Source organism: Homarus americanus, unplaced genomic scaffold (genome assembly GCF_018991925.1).
Source record: "Homarus americanus isolate GMGI-L3 unplaced genomic scaffold, GMGI_Hamer_2.0 scaffold17266, whole genome shotgun sequence".
In the NCBI taxonomy this organism is placed as follows: domain Eukaryota; kingdom Metazoa; phylum Arthropoda; class Malacostraca; order Decapoda; family Nephropidae; genus Homarus; species Homarus americanus.
In genome coordinates, this window is record NW_024752587.1 from 79,549 (window position 1) to 102,634 (window position 23,086).

The 23,086-nt window shown below is 41.6% G+C and overlaps 1 protein-coding gene across 1 annotated transcript in view; it reads left to right on the forward strand.

The window, feature by feature from the left end:
* The window catches only part of LOC121855138, a 55,667-nt gene that overhangs the window by 26,621 nt on the left and 5,960 nt on the right, over positions 1–23,086 (forward strand). Inside the window, exons 13-18 of the mRNA XM_042350002.1 lie at positions 5,926–6,115; positions 15,970–16,217; positions 17,692–17,988; positions 19,002–19,176; positions 20,453–20,607; positions 21,806–23,046. Of these exons, the coding sequence (XP_042205936.1) occupies positions 5,926–6,115; positions 15,970–16,217; positions 17,692–17,988; positions 19,002–19,176; positions 20,453–20,607; positions 21,806–23,046 (2,306 nt within the window). The remainder of the gene's footprint in view (positions 1–5,925; positions 6,116–15,969; positions 16,218–17,691; positions 17,989–19,001; positions 19,177–20,452; positions 20,608–21,805; positions 23,047–23,086) is intronic.

The window sequence follows — 23,086 nt, forward strand, 5'->3', positions numbered from 1 at the left end:
CGTGACTTACCGTGCAGAAAGGACCCAGCCTGGCCCTGGGGTTAGGTGGTAGAGTGGATGATTACTTTTGACCGCGACTGTACAGGTAATGATCACAAGCAGATGGATACAGGCGGTCATTACAGTGAGTTTTAAGACTACAGTAATGTACAGAGCCACATCAGTATTGAAGATAAAAAATAATTATGTATTATATTTATATATGATTTACATAGAATATTATAAGACTGTTTTAAGTAGCTAGACTATTAACAAAGACATTAAGGCATACATGTTAGTTAAAGGTAGTAAAGTGTGTGTATAATGAAGCAGTATCGTTTGTGTATAATGAACCAGTATCGTTTGTGTATAATGAACCAGTATCGTTTGTGTATATAATGAAGCAGTATCGTGTGTGTGTGTGTGTGTGTGTGTGTGTGTGTGTGTGTGTGTATAATAGACCGGTATTGTGTGTGTGTTTAATGAAGCAGTATTTCTGTGTATAATAGACCAGTATCGTGTGTGTATGATGAAGCAGTATCGTGTATGTGTGTGTGTGTGTATAATGAACCGGTGTTGTGTGTGTGTGTATAATGAAGCAGTATCGCGTGTGTGTGTATAATGACCAGTATCGTTTGTGTACAATGAAGCAGTGTCGTGTGTGTGTGTAATGAACCGTATTGTGTGTATCGTAATGAAGCAGTATCGCGTGTGTGTGTATAATGAACCAGTATATCGTTCGTGTATAATGAAGCAGTATCGTGTGTGTGTGTCTGTGTATATATATATATATATATATATATATATATATATATATATATATATATATATATATATATATATATAATGAACCAGTATTGTGTGTATAATGAAGCAGTATCGTGTGTGCATATTGAAGCAGTATCGTGTGTGTGTATAATGAACTAGTACTGTATGTGTGTATAATGAAGCGGTATCGTGTGTGTATATTGAAGCAGTATCGTGTGTGTGTATAATGAACTAGTACTGTATGTGTGTATAATGAAGCAGTATCGTTTAATGAAGGAGTATTGTTTATTTACATTTAATCTCACGTGGCACCTTCCAGAGGGAAGTGCCACCTGCTTCACCTGTCTTGAGATGCCAGACAGTCGCTGTTTACAATCTTGAGGCATTTTGGTGGTGCTAAGACTTGGTGTAGTGAGCTGGGGCGCCCAGAAGGTGATGTGTGTGTATCCTGGCAGCATGACTCGTTCCCTTACACTTTGTTCCTACCCCCCTACACCTTCAGACACTCCCCTACACCTTCAGACACTCCCCTACACCTTCAGACACTCCCCTACACCTTCAGACACACCTTCAAACACCTTCTCCCCTACACACCTTCAGACAACACCTTCAGACACCTACACCTTCACACCTTAGAACACCTTCAGACACTCCTCTACACCTTCAGACACACTCCCCACACACACAGACACTCCCCACCCCTGTGACACTCCCTACCTTCCTTCCAGAGACAGACACTCCCCACACACTCAGACACCCCTCAGACACTCCCCTACACCTTCTCACCCTTCCACACTTCAGACACTCTTCAGACACTCCCTACACCTTCAGACACTCCTCTACACCTTCAGACACTCCTCTACACCTTCAGACACTCCTCTACACCTCTTCAGACACTTCAGACACTCCTCTACACCTTCAGACACTCCCTACACCTTCAGACACTCCGCACTCTTACACACTTCAGACACTCCTCACAGAGACACTCCTCTACACCTTCAGACACCTTCAGACACCTTCAGACACCCTTCAGACACTACACCTTCAGACACTCCCCTACACCTTCAGACACTCCCACCTTCAGACACTCTTCAGACACTCCTCTACACCTTCAGACACTCCCCTCACCTTCAGACACTCCCTACACCTTCAGACACTCTTCTACACCTTCAGAGACACTCCCCACACACTTCAGACACTCTACACCTTCAGACACACCTTCCCCTCTACACCTTCAGACACTCCCTACACCTTCACACTCCTTCAGACACTCCCCTACACCTTCAGACCTACACCTTCAGACACTCCCCACACCTTCAGACACTCCCCACACCTCTCCTCTTCAGACACTCCCCTACACCTTCAGACACTCCACAGACACTCCACTCCTACTTCAGACACTCAGGACACCTCCCTACACCTCAGACACTCCCACACCTCAGACACTCCTCTACACCTTCAGACACTCTCTGACGACACTTGTGAAGACACTCTTTGACACTTACACCTTCAGACACTCTTTACACCTTCAGACATTAATGACACCTTCAGACACTCCCCCACACTCTTCAGACACACCTTCAGTCTACACCTTCAGACACTCCTCACTCCCCTAGACGACACTCCCTTCAGACACTCCCTACACCTTCAGACACTCCCCTACACCCAGACACTCCCCACACCTTCAGACACCTCTACACCTTCAGACTACACCTTCAGACACTCTCTACACCTTCAGACACCTCCCACCTTCAGACACTCCTCTACACCTTCAGACACTACACACCTTCAGACACTAACACCTTCAGACACTCCCCTACACCTTCAGACACTCCCCTACACCTTCAGACACTCCTCTACACCTTCAGACACTCCCCTAAACCTTCAGACACTCCTCTACACCTTCAGACACTCCCCTACACCTTCAGACACTCCCCTACACCTTCAGACACTCTGGTAACCTACGTGTTGTCCAGCATCTTGATATATTGTGCGTCATTTGTGAAGTCTGACACCAAATATGAGTTACTGAACTAATGTCCGTGAAAAGGCTGCTGTATAAGCGTCTGGGTGAGGCTGTATCTTGTGTTTGTGTGAGACATATGTCCTCCTCCGCCTCACAGCAGGCCAACAAGATTTTTTTTTCTTTTCTTACAAAAAAAATTCGAGGCTGTGTTACCTAAGGCTGCCAGAAGACTTGTTCGTGTTATGGACAAAATTCCTGTTACAGTCTTTGGTCTATCCCTTAAAGGTGCCGCTTGGTGGAGGCTATGCTGCAGGGTATCTAAACTATGCGAGTCTCTCTCTCTCTCTCTCTCACACCTTATGTAGCTTAAGACTTTGGTCATGTCTATGCCTTTATGTCTTGCTCGTGTGGTCAGTCACCCAGTCATGTTTTAATGGCTCACACGACATGAATTAGACACATTTTTGTTTGGGTTTACGTAAAGTGTGAGGTTTTGTGGTGGTGCAACTAGAGAATGCAGCTCCCGTATGTAGGGCCAGTGCCAACATCCTGCCGAGATTATGGTGCCAAGATACATGGTGCCTCCTTCCTCCTCTACCTCTTAATTGGCAAAAACTATAACTACTTCGCCTTACACCTGTTTTTCTTTGTCTGATCTAAAAAAATAAAATGTGTTAATATATTTAAGGATAGTTTACTTGGGGAGGGAAGGTGTGTGGAGGGGTCTGTTCACTGTTTTGGAAGTTGCCTGTTTCGTGTTTTTGTGGGGGGGACTTGGGAGCATTGACCCTCCCTCCTTGTTGAAGTGTGTGTGTGTGTGTGTGTGTGTGTGTGTGTAGCTTTATAAACACACTGTACTCTGTAATTACACTATATTACAGATTCCTATTTTCACATTAGTATTCACGCTGGTCTTTTCTGAATAATTTTATGTTTATTTTATTATTAAGAAAAAAAATCTCTAAATCACATGAAATTTCAAGAGCTTCTCCCTGATACACAACCAAGAGGAGGGAGAAACTGCTGGGGGAGGACTTAACACAGGTAACAGGTGGGTGTGAGACGACCTAACATTTCTGACCGTGGCAGGAGGGTGTTACTGTTATTGGTGGTGGTTGTGAGGGTAGTGTGGTGGTGATGGAAGGTGAGGGTAGTGTGGTGGTGATGGAAGGTGAGGGTAGTGTGGTGGTGATGGAAGGTGAGGGTAGTGTGGTGGTGATGGAAGGTGAGGGTAGTGTGGTGGTGATGGAAGGTGAGGGTAGTGTGGTGGTGATGGAAGGTGAGGGTAGTGTGGTGGTGATGGAAGGTGAGGGTAGTGTGGTGGTGATGGAAGGTGGTACACTACAGTATGTGAGGTAGTGATGATGTTACAGCAACGTAATATTGTGGGAACTCCTAACTGATCTCCTGATGGATGGTTACTGCTTGGCACTGGCACTCTGGCACCGGGTGTACCTTATTCTGGGCAGGTATACAGGTGTGAGGGAAGGTAGAGTGTCTCCACCAACCTTTATCTCACGTCTCACTGTTTCACCTCACCTCCCTACCTCACCATCACCACCACTTTCACTACCCCACACAGCACACACACACACACACACACACACACACACACACACACACACACACACACACACACACACACACTACGACTCTCTCTACGACCTTCATCTGTTCTATCTACGTGTAGGCAGACAGAGGCGCCTAACCCACTTGGCAATCACACACACACACACACACACACACAGACACACACACACCAAAGTCTGTATCGTGGCACATGTGAACCCTTAAGGACATTTTATTTACATATCCACTCGTATACTATTTAAAACACTACGTGTTATGATACTGTCCACGTGAGACTCAATCTCCCTGAACCTTATACCTAAATATTACTGAACTATTATTTCATTATTAAACTACTCCTCCTTGTGTGTGTGTGTGTGTGTGTGTGTGTGTGGGTGTGTGGGTGGTGGGTGAGGTTGGCGTCATCTACGCTTGGCCAGGAGTTGAGGTTATGAGATGCGTGAGGCGGTGTTGTTGGCCAGCAGGTAGACAGAGGCACTGTGCCAGGCCCTCAGTAATGCCACTTACTGAGGGAGGGTCATAGTGCCTCACCACCACCATATGTTACGATCAAGTGTCACCAAAAGATTACAAAGACGTTAAACAAGTAAAATAGTTTCACTTATAGATAACAAGAAACATAAGTGTAAATAAATGTAAATGCAAACAAAAATAGTTAAACTTCCAAAGAATGAAAATTGAAATTGTAAATTGTCTTTATTATATATTATTTGTATCGTTTTATGGAGGAAATACTTACATAATGCTTATAAATGTTTTGATGTTGGGTTGTGATAACATGATGGTGGTTAGTGTATCACAGGTGTTCCTTTACACACACACTTGCTTAAGGCTGTCCGTCGTAGCCATTGATGACTCGGCATCATTATGAAATCGACGATGAGCGGTGAACTAGGGATGTTGTCGACGGTGCCACTGGATGAGGCTGTGGAGTCCGGTCCTTGACCCACAGACTCTATCACACATTGGGTGGGCATGACAGCTCCAGGTTGGGTGGGAGGTCTCTGGGAGTGCGATTGTGTCTCCTTTCCCTACGCACACATCTGGCCCCATTACGCTCGTTCTGGAGATGTTTGACGCCTTGGGTACAGGTGGAACATCATATACCACTGTTGGATGCGATAGTTTCAAGATCCTTTGCAGGAATGTTAAATTTTTTGAGCTTCATTCTGAGTTGGTCTTTGTACCTTTTGCATTGTCCTCCAGGGCTGCGGCTTGGCTCGTTTCGCTGCCCGTAGAGGATCGGGCTGGGGAGTCGGCACACACATACACACACACAGTCTCTCTCTCTCTCTTTTCAATTTTCCTTCTCGTCTCCTTCACTTTTAATTATAGGATATACAAATAATTTAGCACTTTTTCATTCATATATGTACAGTTTGTTATGTACAGTATGTCATTATTCAGTATTGTTTTTCTTTATACAATATTTTTGTGTTTTTTTGTCTGTGTTTATTATTATTATTATTATTATTATTATTATTATTATTATTATTATTATTATTATTATTATTATTATTATTATTATTATTATTATTATTATTATTATTATTATTATTATTATTATTATTATGTTAAACACGGTGCGGTTACTGTGTATACTGAGGTGGTTGTTGTTTCAGTGTGAGGGAGCACAACGAGAACCTGTTGGCCCAGGAGTCCATCAGCGAGCGTATCCAGCACATCACAGCCCGGGCCCAGCAGCTGGACGACCTCATGTTGCCCTCAGCCGCCGCCGCCGCCACCGCCGCCACCTCCCCCACCACATCCCCGCCTCGCGACACACACGTCCGTCCTGACACCGAACACGAGGTCAGTTCGGCTTTCTGAGAGGTCATCAACCAGGCCGGTGGTGATGATGTAGTGATGCGTGTGGCACCGTCATCCTCCCCTACATGTGTGCACCCAGCACCCCAGGCTTCCCCCAGCACCCCAGGCTTCTCCCAGCACCCCAGGCTTCTCCCAGCACCCCAGGCCTCTCCCAGTTCCACCCAGCACCCCGGGCTACTCCCAGTTCCACCCAGCACCATCCAGCACCCCAGGCTTCTCCCAGCACCAAAATGCAGCACAACTCCCTGCTGACAACTAGCGCATAGCGCATGCGCACCCGCTGTAGTAACTGGCACATGCAACACACCCAGGCCTGTTCAGTGATCTCATGGGTTTGTCTTCATCAAGTCACACAAATAGGTCTTACACGTCCCCCCCAAAATTTGCTTCATACTAAAAGTTTCACATGAAATCAATTTACCAAACATAATATTCTTCCCTAATATTCCATAACTCTCACAAGCTCTCCTCTGCCGCCCAGAACCCGGAGTAAACACAACCAACTCATCATTCACTGTCACACTATCTCTTGATGCTGTAACAACACCGTCAACCTCTCAGCAGCAGCGAGTTTTCCTGCCTTCATCATCCACCGCTGCTTCCTGGATATCCAATTGTCCATTTTCTTACTTCTAGTGTGTCCTTCACCACCACCTCCCTCTCATCATCCACCTCTAGACATCATCCAATACAGTTTTTTTTTAAAGTTGTTAAGGCGGAGTGTTGTGGCCTGGGTGTGTTGCTGACCGTAGAAGATTGTTGGTAGAGACAGAGTTATGTACTGTACGTGTATTGTAGGTGCATCCTCTTACCACTGCTCACTTGTTGTTGTTGTCTTTGTTCACAGTGTTGTTATGTAGTAATGTAATTAATAAATAACGTAGTGGTAAAGTAGTTGAATGTTAGTTTAACATAGTAACACACTGACACATTATCTCAGACTTCATGACGTGTTGACAGATTCTTACAGCACAGACTTATACTCCTCTTATGTTTGTTACTGTTTGGTAATGCAAGCACAACCATTTCCACATACAAACAAGACGGGTTGTTTTAGTAGTTATATCTCGGAGAATAAACCCTCAATACTTACACATAGTTCCCTATACTGTATAGTGAGTCGGTAAAGATCCATAAACCCGTAGCTTTAGGCCTAGTGTTGAGAAGTCATGCAAGAAGACCACACGAAGAAGACAAGCAAAATGATCTCCAGCAGTGATATCTATAAAGCTCTCAAGATACACCATGAAATGCTATATGATAAGGTGTACACAAATTAATATGTGGGAAGAATCGGCCTTTGGCGTTCAACTGTGGAAACAAGTTCTAGAGAGAGGTGGTTAAGTGTTCAGCTGTGTGGGTTTATAAGGATGGGAACTAACGGACCATCGCTAATTTAATAATGTAACGCAATACTTGTGTGGGAAACTTGCCAGAAGACTCACCTACGAGAACCTGCTGTCAGCTTAGTGGCTCTCCCTCTGCACTGTCGGATTCATTACTAATAACACTTTCACGAGCATAAAATATGTTTTAATCATAACATTTGAATTTAGCTTTTAAGTATCAGTAATAATGTTAAGTGTATGAGAGTGACGAGAGACGAAGCCCAAGACCGAAGCTGCCGCTACCACCACAAATAATGATGTCAGACACAGGTGAAGCAGTACATTGGTGTGGTGACGGAAGGTTTATAATAAGAGAAGACATCACACGTGTCACTCTGCTGAGGTAATGTTCCAGGAGTTGGTCGTTATCAGAGCGTCTTGTTGGACGCTGACTTGAATGATGGCCTGACACTCCTCACGCTGGCTGACAGTTGTTTAGTGGTTGTCAGCATAAACCTTTTCATGGCTGATGAAGCAGCATTTATGGATAAAGATATTAAGAATAATAAAAATGGCTTATAACTTTATTGCGTACACAATAGTGTGCTTATAAAATATAACATTATGTTTATATGGATAATGAACAAGTTAAATGCTCAATTAATAGTTAACTAATGTGTTTGTTATGCTGGAATTATTTAATGAGTCTTTATCTCTTGTTAAGACTCGGATGAAAAACAGAGCAAATATTACTTCTCCATTAAGTTAAATTATACATCAAGGCAGAGATCTAATCGACGGGTGCACGGTGAAGCCGAGTGTCTGAAGATTCTTCAATGATAACAAAATAATTAATGGTTTCATTACATATTGATTATTTCTGCTTAATAGAACATGTTAAACATATTAAAACATTAGTGTATATTATTACTTTGAGAAAATTTTCAATATTCCAAACTCAGACAAGCTCACAGAACCCATGAAAGTCGACCAAGAAAGTCCATTGATTAATACACAGAAACATAACGTCCAGTAGTTGACTCTTGACACGAACGGTTCTGAAGACAGTTATGAAGGAATAGTTAATGGAGAATTTAGTTTAATTAAAGACCCAGTGAATAGAAGTACTGTACTGTATTATAAGTGGTGAGGCTGCTAGAGAGGCTAATGATAGAATAATATGTCTGTTAGGGAACTTTCTGAGGCAAACCTAGCAATGACGTCACCGATCTAGTAGGTTCTCACACACACACACACACACACACACACTTGCAGGTTTTATCACTTATATTTTTGTAGTTTTAAAAAGTTTAAAAGATATATATTTTTTCTTTATTTACCACTAAAAAAACTGTGTACGTGGAAATATAAATATCTCCAAAAGTTTATAATAATATATTTTGTTAAAGCTTCCTCTTTCTTTTGTAACAATAATCATTACTGTGATTACTCCCCAGTACAAAGTATTTACACTTCCATGAATACCAATTTTTAGTTAAGAGTTTAGTATATTTATTGTTGTTTGTTGACCGTGTTGTTAATTGTTTGACCTTTATAATAAAACTACTGACATGACATAATGTTTTTAACTTCCTTGTTTTATGTTTTGTAGTGCAGTACATAATGTGTTTTTTGTTTGTATGTAGTTTGGCTTTATGAGCACGTACTGTAGACTTGTATAGTAGCACCACCGCACACTGTAGTCTCCTGCCCTGGGTGCCTGCATACTACATCTTGGTACAGCAGCAGTAGTCAAGAGTAACATCCACTATTTACCTTTATATCATCAACATTACAAATTAAATGTCATAATCTTCCATATTTATCTCAGTTGTTACACGTAATCCCCTAAGAATGTCTCTCTGGCTCCCTACCGTTGAGTTTGCCACACTCCTCCTGAAAGATGTCCTTCAGCTTGTTGATATATGAGTAGGAACATTTGTGATGCCGTTTATAAAAGTTTCCAAATCATCGAAATCTGAGGAAAATTACACTCTTGATACCGACTGTATTTACCTCTACTATGTGCATGTGTAGTACAGGTATTACAGAAGTAGTACAGGTAGTACTAGTAGTAGTAGTCATTGTACAAATTCAATAAACTCTGAGGAAAATAACAGTTGTGTGGATTTGATATTGTAGTGTTGATGTAGAGATGTATTGTTGTTACAGTGTTGAGTGTGGTGATGTTACTTCACCATGTTTGTAGATACAGGTAACGGGTGTTATAATGAAGTGTAAATGAATAGTGAACTTGTGCTGAATTGCTCTCAGGTGGTTGGTTATGACACATGAGATGCCACCAGTAAAGGCTAATGTCATCTTTTCCCGAATATCAATAGTTTTAGGCGCCTCTAAACCAAGTATAATTACATCAAAACTAACCCCAGGAAACTCGCCTCACGCCGCCCATCTTACCACAAACCCCAAGATAATGAACAGTATTATCATGTAGGGTGATCTGACGCTATACTCACAGAACGAACGTGTTTAAAACCGCAAAAAATAAAAAAACTAAATCTACTCTACTTTATCCCAACATAACCAGACCAAGAAAATCCTTCCCATCTCATTAATAGACTTAGTAATGTCATTTTGGTTCTTACATCGACATTTCTCCCGCCCGGCTACATGTTGCAGTCATCATACCATCATCATCTTTGTTGACCCAGTATTAAGTGCTGCCCCTTAAGCTGCTGTTACTGTGAGTATAACAACTTGGCTGCCTCATGTGTATCGAAAAAGACGTACGTATTCCTTAAAATGTTAGATATTGAACAGTTCATCTTGTTCATCTGATAACTGTATGCGAGTCACATTACATTAAACGCAAATTTGGTGATGTATTTTAGACACACCCATACAATTATTAACCAGTTACATATATGCTGTGTTAACCTTTTACAATACTTGAGAAAACATATTTTGAACACAATCTGGGGGAACGTTTTAAAGACTGGATGAGATACTGAAGAGTCTTGCTAGAGCTTTAAGATCAACAGCCAGCTGAAGATAAGAGAATGGGGGAGTCAAGGTAGAGTTAGCAAAGGGAACTATTATGAAAACAATTCCAAGACAAGACTTTAAAAAAAAAAGATCTCGGGTCGTTTTATATATACAACAGAAGCAGAATGAAGGCTGCCGATTCTGTCGACCGATAAATGACAAAAACAACCAAGTTATGAAAAATGGAAACCAGAATATACCGTCGATGAACCCTTGGCATTGGTGTTCACGCGAGAAACCAGACGTCACGCCAGGTCCCAGGAGGATGTTGATGAAGATATGAAGACAACAGCTTAAAGGAGATCGGAGCTCCAAAAGGTGATGTCCTGCAGCCTGTAATGGTTATTGACAACGCGTGAGGTATACAACTTTAATAATACTATTGTTTATAAGATCACCGAATCATTGAAAATTTCTTCGGAACTAAGAATCAGTAAAGGTCACCCAGTGTTCATAAATTAAGGAAGTAAGACTGGTGCTCCCAACTAAAACTTATTGTGGCAAGTGCCGAGAGACGCTGTTGTCCGTTATCAAACACTTAAGGCACCACAGAGCAGTGTAGATTCATGGAGCTTAAATTTAACTTAACCATCGGTGGCTGAGTGGTTATTGCACACTCCTGTCCTATTGGTCACTGGTGTGGCCCAGCTAGGAATGGTTATCTGACTTTAGTTGGGAAAGTCAAGACAGCACACGGAGAGCGCAACTGGACACAGCACAATAACTCTACTCAGTTCATAGAAGACAAATAAACTTATTCATGAAGAAATAGATGAAGATTTGAATATATAAACATGATTGCCTCGTCTAGAATGAACACATTAACGTGAATAAAATTTTAAATGACCATCAATATAATATGGTTTTCCCTAGAGTTTTTATTTTCTATTATACTAACACCATAGAAAATGGTTGAAGGATAACTATAATATTTCATTTTTGTTTTAGCTATCGAATTATAATATACATATAAGAATTCTCATAGTTTAAAAACTAAATTACTAAGTAAACGTAGTGTTGTGAATCTAATTCTTGGCTTGTAAACCAGATCTCGAAACATAATCATCTTAAGAAACAGACCAACCACCCGAACGCCTAGTAAGCCGATAAGGGGGGATAATAATAAAATAAATTATAGGCCGAAATCGTACGGGCATTAGGGGTCACAACCACATATAACCTAACATCGCCCCTACTGTATGACTTAGCGGTTAACCTGTGGGGGGGGGGGGAATCGGCCGCATGGATCTGTACTCTTAGCCACGGTGTTACATTAATATAATTGGCTACACGCCGAGCCTTATCAGACCTGACATAACCATTTATATATAAACTGAAGAGTAACCAAAACAAAACTCATTATTCACTATATCATTCATTATACACGACTTTATCAAGGAAATATAATGTACAGGTATTTTATTAATGTTTCCGTCTCCTCGAATCTCTATTAAATCAGTTTGTGCTCCGCCATGATTATGTCTGTCTGTGTGTCTTAAGGCCAAGACTGTACACTAGAGTTGTTTTCATGTGCATCTCATTACTGCTGGATAAAGTGTTATTTTAGGTTACTGTTCTGGGGTTAGAGAGATAGATAGATAGATTGAGATGAAGAAAGATAGATAGAGATGTATATAGGTAGATAGTTTAGATAGTGTTAGTCATTCATTCAGTAAAATCGTCATATATGTTTTCATTTATTCACCATGTACACAGCCGATGACTCATACAATGGACGGTCCAGGTATTAAAACAATGTAAGCAATGGGATATGTTTCTAAATGTCCTGAGTAACCCCTTGAGTACGAGTAACCCTTAAAGAAAGATGACTAACCCCTTGAGTACGAGTAACCCTTAAAGAAAGATGACTAACCCCTTCAGTACGAGTAACCCCTTAAGAAAGGTGACTAACCCCTTAAGAAAGATGACTAAACCCCTTTGAGTATGATGACTAACCCCTTGAGTACGATGACTAACCCCTTGAGTACGATGACTAATCCCTTGAGTACGATGACTAACCCCCTTGAGTACGATGACTAACCCCCTTGAGTACGATGATTAACCCTCTTGAGTACGATGACTAACCCCTTGAGTACGATGACTAACCCCTTGAGTACGATGACTAACCTCCTTGAGTACGATGACTAACCCCCTTGAGTACGATGATTAACCCCTTGAGTACGATGACCCTGAGTACGATGATTAACCCCTTGAGTACGAGTACGATGACTAACCCTGAGTACGATAACCAACCCCTGAGTACGATGACTAATCCCTTGAGTACGATGACTAACCCCTTGAGAATGTTGACTACCCCCTTCAGTACGATGACTAACCCCTTGAGTACGATGACTAACCCCTTGAGTGCGATGACTAATCCCTTGAGTATGATGACTAACCCCCTTGAGTATGATGACAAACCCCTAAAGAAAAATGACTTACCCCTTGAATACGATGACTAATCCCTTGAGTGCGATGACTAACCCCTTGAGTACGAGTAACCCCTTGAGTACGATGACTAACCCCTTGAGTACGATGACTAAACGCCCTGAGGCATTGTCATTTTCGTGAAAGGTAATTGGTCATTGTACTCAAAGGGTTATTTCATTGTACTCAAAAAGTTATTTCACTGTACCAAAGGGATTATTTCACTGTACTCAAGGGGTTATTTCACTGTACTCAAAGGATTATTTCACTGTACTCATGGGGTTATTTCACTGTACTCAAAGGGTTATTTCACTGTACTCAAATGGTTATTTCACTGTACTCAAAGGGTTATTTTACTGTACTCAAGGGATTATTTCACTGTACTCAAAGGGTTATTTCACTGTATTCAAATGGTTATTTCACTGTACTCAAAGGATTATTTCACTGTATTCAAAGGGTTATTTCACTGTACTCAAATGGTTATTTCACTGTATTCAAAGGGTTATTTCACTGTATTCAAAGGGTTATTTCACTAGAAAATTAAGTATCTTTCCGTAGATATAATTTTTTTTTCTCAGCGAATTATGTATTTTCACATTATTTAATTTATGTATTATTTATTAATTTTCTTTTCTTTATGTATTCGTCTGGACTTGAGGCCCCATACATGTATTGTTAATTGTGTGTTTTTTATTTTTTTATTCGCAACACTTTACTCTTCGTTCTTGTGTTAAGTGTTGTGAGGTCAGGCATATTGTTGTGTTACCTAACTCTTGACACAGTGGGGCTGGCAGTGGTCCTAGACCCCTCCAGTACACAGCTATAAACAGGGTGATATTATTGGCACGTTAAGTAGGAAGTTGTTGATAAAGTTTGTTGACTCCAAATTCTGTCTTAGGTTACATATTTTAATTCTGTTTTATATATATACAGAATACTTTGTTGTAGAAAAGATTGCCTTGTTGTCTGCATAAACAACTTGGTGTATATGTTTATATTTTACGTTTAATTATTTATGTTTCATGATGGTACATTACTGAGAGGCGTGAAAAGTGAATAGAAAGCTCACTCAGTCTCCTCTCGTGTATGTCGTAAAGCTGTGTTAGTAAATAGTTAAAGAGTTATCCTGAATTGGAAAAAAAGTTATTTGGTGCTGAAATAAACAGTTGTACAGATAGATACAGTCTTAATGGGCACTATATATCTGGACCGCCTCACTCTATAACAGGGGTGACCAGACTTGCTTAACCCAAGAGCCGCATACGATAATCTTCATATACTCCAGAGCCACAAGATATGAAGAAACTTTATTCACGTTTTTATTGTTACAAACACATTTTATTACAAAAAATATATGCAAATATTACTAAGAAATACACGTATGCAGTATTATATACTAATGTATGTAGACATTTAAACTCTTAAATTGAATTAGTTTCAATAATCGGAACGCTCACATACAGTACTCGTATATACCAAATGTTATCAAAATGGTGAGTGATGTTTGTTTTAACGGTGTTGAGTAAGTTTAATACATAATGAACTACGGAAACATCTCAGAAAAATATGCAACTCTGCATTTCAATCACATAAAATTAGATTGCTGAAATAAAAGGTAAAAAACTAAGTATTTTCAATGAAATTTATTTGTCTTAGAAAACATTTGGTCAAAACTTAGAGGGAAATATGCAAAAGAAAAACAAGTAAACCAATAAAATTAATGATATTTTCATTAGATACTTTACCACCTTACAAACTTACAATATTGTCATAACATTATTTATGACGTAAAGAGATATTGCTACAATTATTAGGCTATTTACTACTAGTAGAAGTCTTGTGAGTCTCCAACTTGGCTGTGTCTGAAAATCCGACTGAAATGTTGTCAAGGCTGTACGAATTAGCTCCGTCAGGTGTTCATTTGTGAGGATTGCACGACGTTTTCACTTCACAACTTCGTTACGGAGTACAGTGATTCGCAGCAGTATGTTGTGCTGAAAATTGAGATGAGTCGCACAGTAGTTTTCTTGAATTCAGGATATTTTGTTTCTGGAACTTGCTTCCAGAACTCGACTGTAGACTGATATTTATGATCATCATAAGACCCAGGTCCTCCTAAAATGCCATTAGTTCCATTTCCACAGCAGATGATTCTGTAACCAGAGGTTCGAGAATCGGACAACCATCATTGACTACATCAACCATGAATGGATTTATAAGAAAGGCGAAGCAGGGTTTCAGCTTTTGCAAGTCATCAAATCTGGCTAGGAAATTATCAAGCAGTCCTTGTAATTTATCTTTGTAGTCTTCCAGTTTGTGGTCTTTTATTTCAATATCATGGAATGTATTTACTCTCCTTTTGAGATGGGGTAAGTGGCTGAAGTTTCTTGTCAATTTGTCTCTTTGAAAAACTCTTATTTTATTCTGGAAGCTGAAAATTGTTTGAGTAAGATCAGAAATAATCTTATTCTTCCCCTGGAGTGCCAAGTTGAGAGTTTGTAGCTGTTTCATTATATCAGTAAGGAACATCAGATCTTGCATCCATTCACTATTTTCCAGTTGAGGATCTTTTCTTTTCTTCAAGAAAAGTAGTGATAGGGTCCAACAGATCTACAAACCTAATCAAGACGTTGCTGGTTGACAGCGACCTCACAATGCAGTAGAGACAGATATTGTTGGGCTTGTCTCCAAGCTCCAGCTCTTCAGTTTATAAATATAAAGCTCAAACATTAATTATGACGCCAAAAGGAGGTGAGCCAATATATTTTCGCGAGCCGTGGACTGGCCACCCCTTCTCTATAGCAACACCGATGTGAGTAAGCTACGGTTATACCTGTTGTGTTAATATATATTTTCCACAATGATATAGAGTTAATATGGTCCAAAATTCTTAAAACAATGCGAGGTGAGTTTACTGTAGGGCTGCGTTAACCATCTTGTTCAGCAGTGTTCAGAAAAAAAATGAATTCCATCATTAAAAGTGAACACAACGTAAGTAATTTGTTTGTCATTATTGTAATCATCCAGTGAACTAACACAATGGTTGGTGTCAGGACTGAACTGTGTTTGTTTCAGACGAGTGTCAGCACCGAGTACTGGACGTGTTCTGAGTGTACCTGTGACACCTCCGGCACCTACCACACCTGTCCCGAGTGTCAGGAACTGCAGGACCTCTTCACCCACGATGACACTCGACCACCCTCTGAGGCCGACCTTCCGCTAGACGAGATCCTCAAAAGAAGGTCCAGGTCAAGAACTAAGTCAGGGTCGAAGGGCAAAGATGACCTTGCCAAAGCCGAGGCCAAACGTCAAAGCCGCTCCAGGTATAGTCTGTTGTTTCCCTCCCTAAGTTCGTCAGCAGCTGAGCCATTGTCCTGGGTAGACTAAAGGTGGCGACACACTGGGCACTTTCCTCCAAACATGTTGCCCGTTTTGCTGGCCCTTGGCCTAAACGCCAAGCAAACAGCAGGATTTCGGTTGTTGCTAGAAATGGACAACGGTTTGGCGGTGAGCTTTGCTGGCCGGATTCGTGCTGAAATGAGCTTCATATAATTTCAAGTAAAAATTTAAATAGATCATGAAACAATAATTTAATATTTAACACAAACGGTGACATATTTCTATTTATTCTTCACTTTAAAACTTCTTTAGTATTATTAAATCATTATTCAGGGTCTTCTTTGACCAGCCAGTCGCCGCCACTTTTAAAGAAACTTCACAACGTACCCATTGTCTTTTCTTTAGCTTCTGCAGACGCCTCACTTGCTTCAGAAATTGAAGAGCTATAGCACAGTCCTGCAAGGCCTCAACTGTAGTAACGTGTTCCATGGTGAACCTCGTCCAGACCCTTTGTTGTTGTTTTCGTTGCGTTGGGCAGACGCGGCAACAAAACATCCCAGTGTGACGCAAAACGTCTCTTTGTTTGCCAAACACGTTTAGAGGAAAGTTTCCAGTGTGCCCCCACCTTTAGTGTGTGTGGTAGTTCTTCTGAAGGACTAAAAACCTTATGGTGTACAGTTGTGTAATATAAGTCTCCTTTTCCTTCGTTAAGAGTCTTGAGAAGCAGAACAAACCATCTTGCCAAAATTATTGATGAAAGTGCTGACTCACGTTCTAAATAAAAAATTATGTATTTTTTTATTAATCTTGCTAATGAGTTATTTGTAATGACAAAATAAGTTTATATTAATATTTCCTAATTATCCTCCGAATTTTTTCTTCCTCAGATGTCTAAATAATCTCTTAAAATAGTTTCAATAGTCGAGGATACAAAACTATTATTATTATTATTATTATTATTATTATTATTATTATTATTATTATTATTATTATTATTATTATTATTATTATTATTATTACTATTATTATTATTATTATTATTATTTCGCCCCCGAGGCTCCGATGCGGGTCAGTGACCTGTGCCCGGGTGGGCTAAATCCCGTAAAAAAAGTCTTCAGCATGAGGCGATAATTTTTTCTGCATTTTCAGCGCCCAAATTACTGTACTTATTAACAAGGTGATTCAGGATGTGAAGTAAATAAAAAAAATATAAATGCTTCCCAGATTTTTCCATATTTAATCATTTTTTTTTCGTTGCCTTTTCCTATTTCCCAAACTCTTTGTCTTAACAGTTCACACACTTCCACGGTTTTTCCAGATCCTTCCCTGATCTTTTCATGTCCTTCCTCCATATTTGTACTTCGTTAATTGATAATTCCTCAGACTTAACATGAAGGAAACAACACTATTACACATTCCGGTAAACTGACTGACCTGACGCTTTTGCATCACTTTCAGGTCGAGGAGCCGCTCTACCCCGCGTGTTGTGGATGACACTGACGCAGCCGCAACCACAACTCCTACACCCACCACTCCTACACCCACCACTCCTACATCCACCACAGCCACACCCACCACAGCCGCCGCTACATCCACCATCCCCGCCGCTACCAAGGTGAAGCGTGAGCCGCCCCAGGACCACCCGGATGCTATCGAGAGAGCCACCAGGTCCAGGTCACGCTCCAGGTCCAAGTCTCTCACGCGGGAGATTGTCGCTTCCTTCAAGGAGTTCAGAGACAAGGTTACTCGTGGCAGGTGAGAGTCCGGTCATAATTATTTATGGCAGTTGAGAAGCAGATCCTAATTATTTATGACAAGTGAGTCAGGTCCTAATTGTTTATGGCAGGTGAGAGTCAGGTCCTAATTATTTATGGCAAGTGAGAGTCAGGTCTTAATTATTCGTGGCAGCTGAGAGTCAGATTCTATTTATTCATGACAGGTGAGAGCCAGGTCCTAATTATTCATGGCAGGTGAAGGTCAGGTTCTAATTGTGCATGGCAGGTGAGTCAGGTCCCAGGTACTTATGGCAGGTGAGAGTAAGAGCCTATTTATTCATGACAGGTGAGAGTCAGGTCCTAATTATTCATGGCAGGTGAGAGTCAGGTCCTAATTATTCATGGCAGGTGAGAGTCAGGTCTCATGGAGAAGACAGGTTGGTACCCGAGAAGGCAACACGACAGGAGTGCAAATGTTTTTATACAGTGCGTGAGGTGATGGAAGACAGTGTAGGGAAGTGATAGCCGTAATGGGTGATACAAGATACAAGATACGAGGTCGGTGGAGAGAGAGAGAGGGAGAGAGAGTGAGAGAGAGAGAGAGAGAGAGAGAGAGAGAGAGAGAGAGTAAACACTAAAGTACTATGCTGATATTCTATTTTGTTTTTATTCTGATGGGAAACTTGTGCCTTACACCTGTGAGTCTTACGTCTCCCCATGTACAGTACAGTATTTGAGACTCGACTTGCTGATTGCTTAGAGAGCTTGAATTAATATGTTTTCAATGTGTTTTACGACCCCACCCTCGGCATCACTCGGGTGTGTGTTATATACATCACATGTAACAGACAGGGTGAGGCTGGGTATGTATATCTGAAAAGTTATGAACAAGGTCGGTGGCTACATAGAGCTTGATCCGCTCATACCAACTCAAACTGGGAGTCAGTTCTTTTCCTCACAGGAAACTCATGATCATAGGATTCAGATTAAGTGATGTTTTGAGTGTAGGTCCAGAGACCAGAATAAACTTATAATTATAATGACATACTTCAGGTCACGATCCAAGTCTGGTGATCGTTTAAAAGCCGAGGAAGATGAGGGAGTCCCCGGCTTCCACGCTACAGTGGACCACAGCCGAGAGGGGCTGGCCAATGGGGACGTCCACATCCACGTGCAGGTGGAGCCGCAGCCACAGGAGGCCGCACCTCCACCTCCTAAACCGGGGAAGGTATGGCCGCATCATGTGTGTAGGGATCTTATAATTATTTTGATCCAAGAACAATCTGTATTGTCAGTTTTGCCCGTTGGTGTTCGACTGAAGAAGTTGTCACCGTCCCAGAGTTGTGGTTCTTCTTATCTGGCTATGTTTTTGTATTTAGTTGAGGAGCGTTAAATGTACAAATGTTTGTATCTTGATCTTCAGTGTCATAATAAACTAATATTATTTAGAACTATATTGATAAACATCTCTGCAAAAAACAGAAGTTTGTCAATGATTATGATTAACTTTACCAGCCATGTATTATTCGGTTATCCTAACTCAATGGTCATTGTCATTCACTGTTCACTCGAACTTTGCAACTGAGGTCTAGGGTCAGTTTGTAACAAGGTAGCTGATTGGTTGGCAGACGGACACGCAAAGAGTCACTACAGTTCTTTAAGGGATTATAAATTTTTTGTGTTGGTTTGTCTCTGGTAATTTTTGCACTTGGGGAAGCAAAAATTAGCTTGTGAAATGCACTGGTAATATAACTATTATAAACAGAACACAATCACGAAGAAGTTTAGCAATGTAAACTCCGCTTGACGTCATGCAGTGTGGTGGGGGATGTCCAGTGTAACCCTACCAAACGGGGCAGGTTTTCTCTGGGTACTGCAATTTCCTCCTGTACTAACACTGGGCAATAAACTTCATAACAGGAAACAGACCAACTTCCTGAATAATTAGTAAGCTGATAAGATGGTGACATGAAAGAAAAAATCAGGAGGAAAGGAAAAAGAGAAGACAGAATTGGAGAAGTTAAAGGGACTTAGATTTGCTCCAGGCGAGTTATAGAGAGAAAAGGTGGAAGGAAGGGAGGGTTCACTCGTGGCCACCCAGTACGAAACTCCTCTTGGCGGCTGCACGGGGCCAGGCTCCCGGATAAGATCTAGTGTGCGCCCTGTTTGGCAGTATACTGTTGCCCTAAAGAGAGAGTCATCCAGTACCTGCCTGCCTGAAGATTCTATTATTTAAATATTTAGGGTTTTTTGGCATTCTCCTCGCCAGCAGTACACAAAGACCAAGTGTAACTCAGGCGAGGGACATTTTTGGGGGCAGGGCTGTTCATATCTTTTGTAGTGAATGGTATCTAAGAGTACTGTATTCACTATCAATAACATACTGGAATTCGCAACTGTAACCCCAAGTGTTTACAGATGACAACTTAGCACATAGTCAACTTGTATTTTTGAAGATGATATTTTGTTTCTCTCTGAGTTATGTTGTTGTCTTATTGGTGCAGGCGTGGAAGGAGGTGTCATCGGAGACGGTGACGACCCGACTGGTGCTACATGGCGGGGATACTCAGGGAGACAGAACCCTCACGCTAGAGCAAGTCACCTCCATCAGGAAACCCGACAAGACCCAGGAATCACAGACTCTCAGGGACGCCTTCAGGTTTGAATATTTCTCAAGAGTTTTTCAAGCATTTAATGATGTCAGGCCTGTGATATGTAAATACACCTGTACACGTATCTTTCTACTACTGCTGTAAGGCCATGTACTGTATATAAGCTTCAGGTTTGGTTACTAATGTAGATAGAGACAGGTAGAGGAGGTGATTGTGTATTTTAGTAACGTAGGCCAATAACTTCTATAGTTATGTGATGGGTGGGAGAGTAATGCGGGAAAGAGCTAAGTAGCCCGAAACGTTGGAGAAATAAAGAAACTCGGCTCTCTCCCGTATTTCCCTCCCATTAAAATCCACTTGTCGTCATGGATCGATCACTTCTATAGTTATATTACAAAATGCTGACACAATGATAAATTAAGATGCTGCTCCAAAAAGCTGTACATAATGCCGCTAACTTTACTTTGACCGACTCCCTGTACACGGTCTTCCTGCTTTACTCCGACCCTTCTTTGCCTTGTTCTCACCTCACTCACCGCATGGATTACCTTGTGTGTTGTGGTAACATCCTTGAGTGAACCATCTCGAATCCTTCACCATATCCCAACCCGTTTATTGGATTAGGAAAATCTTATTAAACTTGATCCCGATTCGTTCATACCATTTGTGAGTGTTCGACGCCTCAGCACACTACAGAATGCGAGTGACCAGAGGGATGACTCGACCTGTGTGTTACAGTACAGTAGTGAGTTACCCATACACTCCTCGTCACTTACCAAATAAAGAGAGTCATGTCATAGTGTTGCTGCTTCTTAGATTTGTAGTGTTGTAATAGAGTATTTGTGCGTCGTCACTCTACAGCATCTGTCACTGGTACAGGACGGAGGCATATTAATAATAGTGTAGTAAACGATTCCTTTAATAATAACAGGAAGGAAGGTTTAGTTCCTGTTCCTTCCTATAAAGAACTGTACAGTGTATCTAAATATGATGAGAATGGTTCGTCTTAAGAACATTTAATTTCTTTATTTTCTTAATTATCTAAGAACGGAAGGTGTCGGATTAACGTGGAAAGACTAAATTGATCACGTTTTCCCTCAACACGTAACTTCGCTCTGTAAATAATTTTCCTTATAACTACTTTGGTGTTGGTCTTAAAATCCTAATATCTGACAAAAGTCACAGTTGCTGCTGTAGCGCTGGCAAGTTTCTTATATTCTCGAACACTTTTCTTCATATTTCCAGGTGGAAATCTCCACCATCTTCTTCTGCAGCTGATTCTTCTACACAACGACCTTCCACTTCGGCACAGCCACAATCTACTGCCACTGAAACTTTTGGTCGTGCTTTTACTCCAACCGAATCTTCACAACTTACCCACACTCCAGTACTCACTCCGTCTGTCCTCTCTGCCGTGCCCGCCGCTCTACATCACGCTACACTGCTTGTAGAAGCTTCACCGTTCGGTCTTCCATTTAGTACATCTTCTACCTCAGCTGTAGCTCCTTCGCCTCAGGATGCCAATGAAGACGCTTCTGTTGCTCAAATTAGTCAAGTTTCGCCAAGTGTAGAACAACATGGTGTGTGTGAGAGTGTTAGTCCTCCTGATGAGGTGTGGCCTCTACCGCCAGATGAGCCGCCACCTGAGGAACCCACACTGATCCAGGTGAGGCCGATGGAATCATCGTCGCTTACAGATATAGACTCAAAATTGGTATTACCGGCGCAGACTCTTCCTGTTTCTAAAGCAGAGGCATCACCTCCCCCTTGTCCTGCTGTTGAAGAAGAGGAGTTGCCACCTCCACGACCCCCAACCCCAGTTCTTGAAGTCGATGAGGTTCCTCCCCCAAGGCCGCCGGGACCTATCGAGGTCTACGAAGATTCACTTCTAAAAGATAATAATGTGCCCGTGCATGAGATTACACCTCCCCGTCCACTTCCTCCCACCATACATGAGATGACACCCCCACGCCCTGTTCCTCCAGCTTCAGATGACGCTCTTATGGAAGAGTTGTATGTGTGTGCACCTCCAAGACCTGACCCTCCTAGTGATGATGCTGATGATGAGCGGGAGGCGACGCCGCCCAGGCCACAGCCTCCACTTCAGTATGAGATAGGAATCCCCCCACGTCCTCCCCTCCCCACTATACACGAATTTTCTCCACCTCTGCACGAAGGTTCTCCACTTTTAGAGGAATTATCTGAAAACAAAAAGACTGAAGTGACACCGCCACGGCCAAGAGCTCCCATAATTACACAATTTACTCCTCCCAGGCCCACAGAGGCTGACACGGTGACTCTACCATCCCTACCGCTGCCGCCACCACCAGCTGAGAGTCAACATCAGATGAGGCTTGTTCCCTTAGAAGCTGCACCAGAACATTCGTCGCCGTCAGATCATCCCTACACTTCCTCCTCCCCGGAGAAGTCAGGAACGTCTCCAGACAAAGAATCTGACGCAGACGCCAGGACCGCCCCCCTGACAGGTGATTATTGACACAAGGTCATGTGATGCGAGACTGAAAT